The sequence below is a fragment of the Microcaecilia unicolor genome, chromosome 2 (genome assembly GCF_901765095.1).
Source record: "Microcaecilia unicolor chromosome 2, aMicUni1.1, whole genome shotgun sequence".
Classification (NCBI taxonomy): Eukaryota; Metazoa; Chordata; class Amphibia; order Gymnophiona; family Siphonopidae; genus Microcaecilia; species Microcaecilia unicolor.
The window spans coordinates 399,294,497-399,307,679 of record NC_044032.1 but is presented as its reverse complement, the minus strand read 5'-3'; the positions used below and the strand labels follow the sequence as shown (position 1 = coordinate 399,307,679).

The 13,183-nt window shown below is 41.2% G+C and overlaps 1 protein-coding gene across 1 annotated transcript in view; it reads left to right on the top strand.

Annotated features, from left to right (window-relative positions):
- The window catches only part of LOC115462504 (vitamin D-binding protein-like), a 91,073-nt gene that overhangs the window by 14,264 nt on the left and 63,626 nt on the right, over window positions 1-13,183 (top strand). The window contains exon 2 of the mRNA XM_030192498.1: window positions 5,757-5,820. Coding sequence (XP_030048358.1) covers window positions 5,757-5,820 — 64 coding nt within the window. The remainder of the gene's footprint in view (window positions 1-5,756; window positions 5,821-13,183) is intronic.

The following is a 13,183-nucleotide window of genomic DNA, read 5'->3' as shown; positions in this document are numbered from 1 at the left end:
GGCAGACGCTGGCAACAGTTAATAAGAGATTGAGGAAAGAACAAACAAGAGACTGGGACCAACACAATTAGAAAAAGTAAATGGCCAGATTACAAAGGTGGGAAAAAGTGAATTTTATTTTTAGTTTAGAATAAAGTAGTGTGGTAGCTGTGTTAATAAATACAGAAAATGGAAATAAGGTGATATCTTTATTGGACTAATTTTAATACATTTTTGACTAATGTTTGGAGACCAAACCCTCCTTTCTCATGTCAGAACAGAATACCTTAACAACAGTATATAGTCCTGATCTGAGGAAAGAGGTTTTGACCTCTGAAAGCTAATTGAGAAATGCATTTAGTCCAATAAAATAGTATCATCATATTTTCCATTTTTTTGTTGTATTTGTTTTTGTTAACCTATAGTATAGTGATTGAAATATGTCAGTTTTTGAAATTTGCATCTGTGGGCGGGGGAATAGTGGCAGCGCAGTGGGCAGGAAAGAACATGCTCACCCCTGCAGAGGCCACTAGACCACCAGGGCCCTTCAGGGAGGACCGGGATGGCAGGGGTGTCGGCTGAGGTGGTAGGGGGAGCGTTGGGCAGCATCCGGGCAGCGTCCGCCCCTGCTCAGACATTTGGGGAGGCAAAAGAAAGCGGGCTGGGGCAGGGTTACGATGAGATGGGCAGGACTAGGATGGGGTGGGATGGGGCATGGTGAGGCAAGTTATAATCCTTGGGGTGGGGGGATGACACCTATGTCAGCAGTAAATGGACAGCGAGTCACTTTTGAACACAACAGGGAAGGACCCCTCCATGGTGTTGCATTACTACTACTACTACTTAACATTTCTAGAGCGCTACTAGGGTTATGCAGCGCTGTACAATTTAACAAAGAGAGACAGTCCCTGCTCAAAGAGCTTACAATCTAATAGATAAGTGAACGGTCGGTCCGATAGGGGCAACTGCATCAGTAACCTCTTCTCTCCCAACCCCCAGTAACACTGTTACAGATAGTAATATTCATACTTAATAAAATCCAGAGAATTTTCTGCCAAAAAATCAAAACAACGCACCAAAATAATACGTCTTAAGCAGAATGGTATTTGCAGTATTGTATGCAGGCACTTTAACGCTTGGCTCCCAATCAGCCCTAATTCCCCTCCCCCCCTAACTAGAGCATCATCTTCCTGTTGGCCATATGAATGGTGGTGTTCCACAGCCTTAATAGAAATTCTATGGTTACTGGCAACCATTTGCCTATCAATGTTTTTTGGTAGGTTGCCAAATGACCATCAGGCTTTAGATCTGCTGGTCTTTAGTTTATTATTGAGCTACCAAATGTGTTTAGAATATATATTATCTGTATTAGCTGTAGCTAATGGTTAGAGCAGCAGAATGAGAACCAGGGAAATCTGATTCAAACCTTATTGTTGAGCAAGTCACTTAACTCTCCATTGCCTCAGGTACAAATGTAGACTTCTGGGCACAGGAAAATACCCACTGTACCTGAATATAACTCACCTTGAGCTACATCCGAATTCAAAATCTAGCACTGGGCATACTGCAAAACCCTACAAAACTCACTCAAGACCTATAGAGCAATTCTACCATGCCATAATAGTACAAACTTCCAGAAGGGCCTACCTAGGAAAACATTAAATAGTAAACATTGCAGTGGGCAGTAAAATATCAGTATACCTATTGGGAAAACTAAATAACAGATTAGTAAATATCATTCAATTCCTTTTCCACACATGCAGATTTAGACAGAACCTCACCAAATCCAGAATAAGTAACCACAAGCTGACAATAGAAATAAGTAGACAAAAATTAAATTAAGCTCCCAGGAAGCTGAACTCTGCATACAATACAACACCAGAGAAAGAGAAACAGTGATGCACGTCTTCCTGTGCTATTTAAACTATAAAGACAACAGATGTAACTATCAAAAACTGACACATTCCAATTATTACAACTCAACAAACAAAAGCGAAAACTGGAAAATAAGGCGATACCTTTTTATTGGACTGATTTAATACATTTTTTGACTAGCTTTCAGAGGCCAAAACCACCTTCTTCAGGTCACGTTTTGGCTTCTGAAAGCAATTCAAAAATGTATCACCTTATTTTCTGTTTTTTAAAATTTTAATTTATTAACCTTTAAACTGGGTTAACAGTGCTACAACACTACTTCACCCTAAATAAACAATAAAATTCTTTTCTCTACCTTTGTTTTCTGACCACTCTTTTCCCTACTACTTTCCTGTCTTCTCTTAGATCTGTATCCAGTATGTCCTGTTGATTTGTTATTCTTCTCTCTCCTCCTGGCATTATTATCTCTCTTCTCCTCCATCTACATTACCCCATTCTCTCTGTGTGTCTCTTCTCCCCATCCAGCATCACCTCCTCCCATTCTCTCTTCTCCCTTATCATGCATTTCCCCTTCTCTTTCTCTGACTTTTCTCTCCATCCAGCATTACTCTGTTCTCTCTTTTTTTCTCCCCCATGTAGGATTATCCCATTCTCTCTATTCTCTCTCTCTCTCTGTATCTTCTCCTCATCCAACATTACCCCATTCTCTATCTCTTTTTTCTCCCCATCTAGCATTACCGCATTGTCACTCTCTTTATATCTTCTCCCCATCCAGCATTATCCCACTCTCTCTCTCTCTCTCTTTGTGTCTTCTCCCCATCCAGCATCACCTACTTCCATTCTCTCTTCTCCATTATCATGCATTTCCCCTTCTCTTTCTCTGACTTTTCTCTCCATTCAGCATTACTCTGTTCTCTCTTTTTTCTCCCCCATGCAGCATTATCCCATTCTCTCTATTCTCTTTCTCTGTATCTTCTCCTCATCCAACATTACCCTATTCTCTCTCTCTCTCTCTTCTCCCCATCTAGCATTACTGCATTGTCACTTTCTTTATATCTTCTCCCCAGCCAGCATTATCCCACTCTCTCTCTCTCTCTTTGTATCTTTTCCCTATCCAGCACTACCTTATTTTCTCTCTATCTCTGTATCTTCTCCCCATGCAGCATTACCCAGTTCTCTCTCACACTCTATATTTTCTCCCCATCCAGCATCACCCCATTCTCTCTGTCTCTCTCTCTCTGTATTGATTCTCCCCATCCAGAATTACCCCATTTTTTTTCTCTCTTCTCTTTTTCTATGCCCTCTCCCTCCAATTCAGCATCACCTGCTTTTGATCTCTCCCCTCTTCCTCTTACATTCTCCCTCATTTGGGACAGGCCAGAAGCAATGGCAAAAGCAATGTGGAAATGCAGGGAACCAGCTTCCTGCATGCGTTTCTACTAGCTCTACAGGTCACACCCCTCCGACGCAGGAAGTTTACATCGAGGGAGCATGACTGTCAGAGCTAGGGGCGGCATGCGGGAAGCTGGTCCCTCGCATCTTCACATTGATTTTGTCGGTGCCCTGTCGCAGACCTGGAAAGAGACTGGGGCTCTGCATCAGTGGTAGTGGGAGGTAAACTAGCAAATGTGATAGTTGGGGCTGGGGAGGCTTAGCCTCCCCGAGCCTCTTATACCAGGCATCTATGGATTTATCCATTTTGAGAACTAATTCATTACTGTACAACCAATTCCCAAAGACTGCCAGCTTTTGATTGAATTTTGTGATGGTATCATTCTGATTATCTTTCACGAAGATGATCAGCTGGATGTCATCTGCCAAAAAATTGAAAATTTAAATCCAAGCTTTCCAACAACCTTGCTAGAGGAACTAGATGCAAATTATTCAAAAGAGACAACAGGAGGGATCCCTGTGGAACTCCATGAATTAGCTTTCTAGGTTCAGAAATGTCTTGATTCCAATTTACAACCTGAGAACAATTAAACAAACAAGAAGAAAATCAATTCAAACTGTGGAACTGAGCTTCAAACTTCCCAGAAATTCAAGCATTTTAATATGAGACACAGTGTCAAAGGCAGCACTCAAATCAACCTGTACCCAAAGGTTATCATAACCTTGTTTAGCCTTTGTTAAAACATTATTGACTATTGATAACAAAAGTGATTCAGTACTGTGATTGCATCTGTAACCTGATTGATGTTCATGAAACACCTGATTATTCTCAATAAATTCAACTAACTGATCTAACATTGCTTTTTCTAGCACTTTACTTAACAAAGACAGATTAGAAATAGGTTGGAATCGAGAATATCTGTCTTCTACATTTTCCCCCTTGATCAGAATTGGACTAATAAATGCCTCTCTCTGCTAAGGAAAGATTAGCTAATCTGGTGAGAAATGGCAAAACAACAACAACAAAAACCACCTTGCTTGCCTGACTTTAAAATCTTAAAGGGAATATTGTCTAATACAGTAGAAGAAGATTGAATTCCGTGAATGAATTTAGACACCATTTTTTTGGTAACCAAGGAAAAACTACCCAAGTTGTCTTAATAGTAGTAGGCCTAGGTTCTTCAAATTGATAACTCACCAACCCTCAATCCTGCTCTGGAATCCTAATGTGAATTAAATCAGATACTTTCTTCTGAAAAAAAAAAATCAGAAAAACCAGCACTGGTCAAAGAATCATTAGACTCTACAAAATCAGATGAAGGGCCTTACTGCCACCTCAATGGGAGGTCGTGCCCCCCCCCCCCCCCCCGCATGGCCACGCGGTAAGAGCAATCTTACCGTATGGTCATGTCCTTTTTCAGCCTTTTTACCCACTGCAGTAAAAAGGGCCTTAGCGTGCAGCAAAAACAGCCCCTGTCACTAGCTCAGGTCCCTTTTTACCGTAGCTTAGGAAAAGGGCCCCTTAGTTCATAGTCGTGATTTAAGTTGCAGGAGGTCCAAGTGTGATTCCCAAGCACAGTATCTACTGCTTGGGCAGCCTGAGGTTGGAGAATTTGCAAAGGCAGTGTTCATAGACTTCTCCCAGAGAGAAGCTGCCATTAGTCATCAAACAACAGCAACCCTTAGTGGCTGGAAACCTACAAAAGATCAGAAAGAAACTGTCAGCCCGACAGAGAGAAAGAGAGAGAGAGAGAGAGAGAGAGAGAGAGAGAGAAGAAACCTTAGAATCTGGGATTAAAAAATGCATATGAATGAAGCTGTGGTCTTCTTTTCCTCTCTTTCTTGTGCACATCAAGGCATCATGAATAGAGAAGATGACATTAGGAATCATTCGGATATAACAAAAGAGAGGGAACAAAGTACAAACTAAAGTCCAAACAAGAAAACAGCACCATGGGCCTTTAAAAATGGAACACAGTTCTTTAATGAATGAGCCTTGACAAAAAAGACCTGACATGGGTTGTGTTTCGGTGACTAGCACCTGCGTCAGGGGTCACAGTGATGATATGGAAAACTTGGGGAATAACTCGAATATATTCCTCTACAATATATTATTCCTTACCCCACATCTCATATAGTAAAAGCTACAAAGCAACAAGGCACTTTCACTTTCTGTATCCATCCGTTTGGAAACAGAAAGTGAAAGTGCCTTGTAGAGGAATATATTCGAGTTATTCCCCAAGTTTTCCACGTCATCACTGTGACCCCTGACGCAGGTGCTAGTCACCGAAACACGGCCCATGTCGGGTCTTTTTGTCAAGGCTCATGCATTAAAGAACCGTGTTCCATTTTTAAAGGCCCGTGGTGCTGTTTTTTTTTGTTAGGAATCATTCTTCATATCACCAGCAGATCCACACAACTGTTAAAAGACACAGAGCAAACAATTCAGCACACATCTGCTAAGTAATCAGCCATATTCACACGCACATATTTGGATGATTGTGTTCTAGGTCAAGAGCAGAAAAACACTGGGTGTGAGCTAACATTCGGGGTGGAAGCTGTTTTCAGGACCAGGTAAGAGATATTTATATTTTGTTAATATTTTGCAATCATGTAATATTCCAGTAAAGTGTAAATCAGGCCATTCTATAAAAGAACGACCAGTTCTGTTCACAAAAACTGTCCAGTTAAATTGCACTCAGCAGATTGGCTGCCGATATTCAGCGGCACTTGACTGGGCAATGCCACTGAGTAATAGCACTAACCACAGTGGAGGGACATTCTGAAGGTGGAGTTAGGGAGGATCTGGGAAGTATGTGGGCAATGCCAGTGCCCGTAGAGCTAAGTGACCAAACAGGACCACACTAAAGGCTGTCCTAATTTTGGTCAGTTAGCTATGCTGGTGCTGGTACTGAATATTGGCCAGCACCCACATAACTTCTGGGTTGATACCCTGACAGCTGTGATCCTTCAAAGTGCCATCTGGATCCATCCCCCCTGCTTGATCCTCCTTCCAAGATGCCACAGTAACAATTTGCTCCTCAGTTCCTCTCCCTGGTCCAGATCTCTCAGACATACTCTCTCCCAGTTCTGATCTGCCTCTCCAAATCCTCCCCTCAGTCTGGAACTCTCTTATACCCTTCCCTTGGTTCCGATCCGACTCAGATATTCAATGCCAGTGCTCGGACATGGCCTGGCATTGAATATACAGGTCTAATTTAGCTGATGATGGTCAGCTCATAAAACAAACACTGACCACTGCAGGCAACACTTTCAATCATCAGGTAAAAAAAAACGTGTGCAATATTTTAAGAAATGTCCAAGAAACAGTCAAACATATATCATTTAAGGACACTTATCTTCTACTGTATATTGCTCACTGTCCAATGATCAGAAAATGTTTATTCAAATGACATTTAGGGCTGCACATTGATAAAAAATTTGAATCATGTAGTTAATCGCATAAAAAACACCCCCTCACATTTCCTCATGTACAGTGCTAAATATAGTCAGCAAATGTAAATTCTCAGACTTGACACATTTAAATTACTAAACTGAAAATAAAATAATTTTCTTACCTTTGTTGTCTGGTGATTTTATTTTTCTAATCCTCCTGTTCCTTATCTCTGGTTCTGTTTCTCTCTGACTCTGCACTGAACTCTGTTTCTAGGACTTCACTATTTCTTTTCTTTCCTTTCTTCTTCACTTCCTACCCAACATTCATCACATTCAACTTGCTTGCATTTTTCTGTCTCCTTCTCAGATCTATCTAGTTTACATCTCTTCCCTTCCTCTCCATCCAAGGGTGGCATCTCCTCCCTTCTCTCTTCCCTTTCCCTCCACCCATTGGCAGGCATCTCCTTCCTTCTCTCTTCCCTTCCATGACCCACCATCCATATGCATATCCCTTCTTTTTTCCCTTCTCCCCTCTGTTCATGTCCAGCATCTCCCTTTTTTTCTTCACTCCTCCATTTCCAGCATTTGTCCCTCTCTTCCCCCACCATCCAGCATCACCCCTTTCTCTCTCCCTCCTCCCCAACCATCTAGCAATGCTCCTCTCTCTTCATCATCTAGCATCGACCCTTCTCTCTATACAGCATTATCCCTCTTTCTGTCCGGTATTGCCCCATCTCTTCCTTCTCACACATCACCACTATCCAGCATTGTCCCATCTCTCTGTCATTCTGCCCTGCTCCCAACCATCCAACATCACTCTACCTCTCCCCCACTCCCTACCACCTCCATAATAAAACAATTATCCCACATTGCCCCACATCTCTGTCTCCCTATCCCCAATCATCTAATATTGCCTTGTCCTTCCAAATCCTGCATTGCTCCATCTCTCCCCCATATTCTGCATTTCTCCATCTCTCCCCACCCCCCATATCCTACTTTGCCCCATCTCTTCCTCCCCATAGTTTGCACTACTCTTTCTCTCTTCACACCCCATGTCCTGCATTGTCCCAGTCTTTTCCCTCTCATAATTTGCACTGTTCCATCTCTCCCCACACCCCATATCTTGCATTGCCCCACTTGATATAGGATGCACTCATGTGGTTCTCATTGATTTTCCATTGCTCCCACTTCCCTCCCCTCCCCTTCTTGTTGCTCCATCTTTCTCTCTGCACCCTTTCTAAACCTTGATTGCATGATATGAGTGTTGTGTTCCTTTCCTATCTTACATATGGAGTTCCTTTTCTTCCTTTCATTTTTGAATTTGTATTACTTATGTGTACGCTGCTCAGATTTGCCAGTTAGTTTGAGCGGTATATTACATCCTAAGAACTCCTCCATAATTTGAACTGCTCTGTCTCTCCCCAAACCTCATATCTTGCATTACCCCATTTCTTCTCCTCCCCATAATCTACATTGCTCTGTCTCTCCCTCCCCCTATATCCTGCAGTAACCCATTTCCCTTTCCTCTCCCCTTCCTGCTGGCTCACTCACTTACTCGGTCTCCTGTTTCTGCGCTGGACCTGCTGCCTCTTCAGGTCTGCAGCAAGTAGAAGGTTGGTGCTGGACCCAGAAACCAGTGGCATAGCCAAGGGTGGGCCCGAGTGGGTCCAGGCCCACCCACTTTGGGCTCAGGGCCACCCAGTAGCAGCACACCTATGATGTTGCTGGCAGGGATCCCACACCCCACCAGCTGAAAACTCCCAACAACTGTCCCTCCTGCATACCTTGTAAATAGCAGACCTTCACCTGCAGCGAGCAGCGACTGATACATACTACTCGCACCGGCCCCACAGCCTTCCCTCTGATGTATTCTCACCTATACAGAAACAGGAAGTTGCATCAGAGGTAAGGCTGTGGGGCCAACATGAGCAGTGTGCATTAGTTGCTGCTCGCTACCAGTGAAAATCTGCTACTTAAAGAGTATGCGGGGGAGGGGGATGTTTGAGAGACCATATGGCATTCAGGCGAGAGAGGGAGAGACCAAATCACTTGTGGGACAAAGCGGAGTTCTTCTGCCCACCCACCTTGGGCCCAGGCCCACCCAAAATTGGGTGTCTGGCTATGCCCCTGCCAGAAACATGAAGTTACATCAGGGCTTGATGTTGTTGTCACCATGTCAGCTCTCTATATAACTACCTCTTTTTCCATGCTGGTCATCCCTCTCCCTATGCACCTGGTCATCCTTCTGACTTTGACCGTTGCCTTTTCTACCTGTTTGACCTCCTTAAGATCACCAGATACAATTACCTCCAAGTTCTACTCTTTTTTCACACACAGAAGTACTTCACCCCCTATACAGTACCATTCCCTTGGGATCCTGCATTTTTTAGCATTCAGTCTTAGTTGTCAGTTATTGGACCATCCTTCAAACTTTACTAAGTACATAAGTATTGCTATACTGGGACAGACCAAAGGTCCATCAAGCCCAGAATCCTGTTTCCAATAGTGGCCAATCCAGGTCACAAGTATCTGGCAAGATCCCAAAAAAGTACAATACATTTTATGCTGCTTATCCTAGAAATAAGCAGTGGATTTTCCCCAAGTCCATTTTAATAATGGTCTATGGACTTTTCCTTTAGGAAGTCATCCAAACCTCTTTAAAACCCCACTAAGCTAACTGCTTTTGCTACATTCTCTGGCAAGGAATTCCTGAGTTTAATTACACGTTAAGTGAATAAACATTTTCTCCGATTAATTTTAAATTTACTACTTTGTAGCTTCATTGCGTGCCCCCTAGTCCTAGTATTTTTGGAAAGAGTAAACAAACGATTCACTCATTATTTTATACCTGTCCCACTCCACTCATTATTTTATAGACCTCTAGCATATCTCTCCTCAGCCGTCTTTTCTCCAAGCTGAAGAGCCCTAGCCACAGATAAATGTCTAATTTCTACCAAGACCAGTGGTAAACAATCAAATATCAGAAATTTAACAATGCTAAAAATAAATAGCTATGGCTGCACCCAGAAACATTTGCTGGAGAACCCTATGACAATCTGATCTTGAATATTTGACTCTTGCTTCTCTTGTTACTGTTCAGTGACACCTTCAGCCCACTTCTGACTCATGTCCCATTTTGAGTCTGTAAAGAATATTACCAAGTCAAGATTTCATGATGCTTTTTAAGGTCACAGAGAATAAACATCATGGGTGGTATCCATTACTTTGTTGTGTATTTGAAACTGTTTCCTAGAGTTCAACCCATAGCTCCCCTAAGTTGTTTTCACACTGATCATTTGCTGCATGTGCTATGATTGAGCTCTGATGGTGTCTCTAAGACCATCTGAGTTGTAGTTGTAGCTATGAGCAGATCATGGAGCCCATCAGCAAATGCCTCATTAAGGAAACCTTTTACTAAGCCATGTAGGTGCGTACACACGTCCTACGTGCGTCAGTTTTGAACTACTGCCCAGCTACCGCATGGCCCGGGCAGTAATTTCATTTTTTAAGCGTGTCCACTATGCGAGCCAGAGATTTTCTGGTGTGCGGTGCTAACTGAGCAGTAATCGGCAGTGTATGCACGTAGAACATTACCGCCCGGTTAATGCGTGAGACTTTACCACTAAGTCAGTGGGTGGCGGGAAGGTCTCAAGCCCAAAATGAATGTGCGCCAATTTTTATTTTACCACACATCCATTTTTGGCCAAAAAAAGGCCTTTTTTGTAGGCATGCTGAAAAATGGACCTGAGCGCGTCCAATACACGTGTCTATACCAGTGTAGGCCATTTTTTGGCACACCTTAGTAACCCCCCCCCCCCCCCCCCCCAATGAACAGTAGGAGGACTGAGTTTCTGGAATGACTTCAACAACAAATCAAACATTTGCTAAGTATATAGATAAACCTCTGCTGTTCTAGATTATTTCTGTAGTTTGGGATATTTGGTACCAAGATTCTATTTTATTGCATCCTGTATAATTGTTTTTGCAGGCAGTATATTAAAATGACTTTGGGGAAGTCTCCTACAGGGCTGTGGCACTGGCTTGCGCATGCCATATTATGGACTTATAATACAATACAATCTACCTCCCAGCTGATCCAAATGACTTATGCACCCTTCATATACAAGTGTCTCATCTCATGTACTCAATCATATACTCTTTTTATAGAAAACGTTTGTGGACCTTCAGAAAAAGCTTTCTGTTTTCCTTGCGACTGCTATTAATTTAGCAGATAAACGCTTTCAATTGTCATTGGTCCCTACATAGAAATTTTTTCTTTTTTTTCTTTAATAACTCACATGTTCATCCTTTTCTTAAAATAGTAAGTGGTGTAACACATAATAATTTTTAGCTATCCATATAAACTTTTAGCTGTCCATTTATATAATATATATATATATATATATATATATATATATATATATATATATATATATATATATATATATTGTTTTAATTACCTCTTTTTATAGACCTCTTTCTGACTCCGTCACACGGGGGACTAAAGGTACTTATTTCATATAACAGATTCTGTATAGTTTCTCTAACCTCCATTGTCACCCAATCACAAGGTCTATTCTGGGGTGGCATTAGGAGCCGTAATTAAAAACTAATTCCCATAATTACTGCTTTCTGTTTTTTTTTCTGGATCTAGATATACTCTGGGCCATTTATGTTCCCACATAAATCTTATTAAACATCTGTCTAAGTTTCTGCAAAGACTGAGTGTCACTTGTATATGATCTACCTTGTAGGCTAAATGTAAGGTAAAGAGAAGATAGAATCAATAAAAATAAAGACAGAGATAGGTTTAGATAGATAGATACATTTTATTTCTTACCCAAACACAGGTCTTCAAGTTGATACAAATACAGACATCAGATTCTGGTTTCAGCCACACAGGGCTTCGCCGTCTGACAGAAGCTTTGGAGAAGACTCTCAAACTAAGCCAAAATCTCCCCTCTTTTATACACAAACCTCTCCATAGAAGTGAATGGTGAGAAACCTTGCTCCTAATCTTTCTCACTTTCTGAGATCATACTTTCCCATGCGGTCTGCTGTCGGATGTGCCCACCTCCTTCCGTTCTCAGCTACTGCTAATTATCAACATGTTTTGGGAAGCGTTGAGATAACAGTTTCACATCTTCCGGCTGCAATACTTTTCACACCATCTTATGAACTCTGTATGACCTCTGTATCATTTTATACAAAACTAATAAGCTCCATTTTATTCATCTGATCCATCATTCTTTCATTACAGGTGCTGTATATGATTTAAAAATTGTACCAATTTGTGGCAGGACTCATTGTTCAGACCTGCTTTTTTCAGATTCTCAAATATTAAATCATTTGCTTGCTGTTTGACCTAGTCAGTATTTTTTTCAGTTGTTTTAGTCTGCATAGCTTTGGCCATCACTATTCCAGTGGTAGCCTTAAAGCTAGGCCATATATTAACAATATATATATATATTTCTATTAAAGAATAGAAACAATAATGGCACTTAGCTTTTCAAATGGTCTCACTGCCAACAACATGGCCAGTGTTTCAAAGCCTTCTTCAGGGTAGCAGTCTGCCGAAACAAACAAAAATATGTGTCAATAATCAGAACTTTGTAAATAACCAACACCAGCTAAATAATCTTCTTAACATACATTTCAGTTACCCAGCTTCTTCATAGAATGCCTCCATTAACTGCAGCGGCTCAAAAAAACACCGCACTTAAAATTTCTCTACAGATAGGAAGTTAATTCTAATTGGATAACAGGTGAGTCAATCAAATCAAGGCCCAGCATTCCAACTCAGCATTAAGACCGTGTGGATACACAGTATTTAAATGGAAGATCCATCATTGCTCCTTATAATAAATACAGCAAAGATTCAGAGTTGGATAAATTAAATAAACGATCGATTCAGGCTGAGTTCCATGGCAATACTCTGGCATAATACATTAAACACCACATGATTCCTAGAGACTTACATTTACAAAAGGCACCAACTCTTTTTACATATAATGATGATTTTGTGACCAATGGAATGATTTTGTGACCAATAGATGTAGCCATGATCTAATGATGCTGATTGTGGAAACAAGAGTGCACGAGAGTGGCTGGAGATCTTTTATTACATGGGCAAAAAATCATATATACAACTTGAGAAGAGTTACCATTGCTGGTGTGGTTCAATTTGATAATGAGTCCGGTAAATGGGTTGGTTGTTATGATTTTCATATTTTATGTCTAATGGCACATTTATATCCATTGGCACACTTACATGTTATATTTGATGTATTTTATTGTATAGCGTTGTCATTGTGTTTTTATGTACTTATAGACTCCTCATGCAGGCCCTGTTGCTGAAACACGGTCCATGTTGAGTCAGATTGAAGAACTCCACTGTTATCTTTTGCTTATCTGCCTTGTGCAGAGTGTGAACTCTTGTTTGTCTTTCCTTATACATAGAAAACCAGGTCTGCAGTCTATTGGGGCTTAAGGGAGAAACATCACATTTTAACAATGAAAAGACTGATAAAGTGTAAATAAT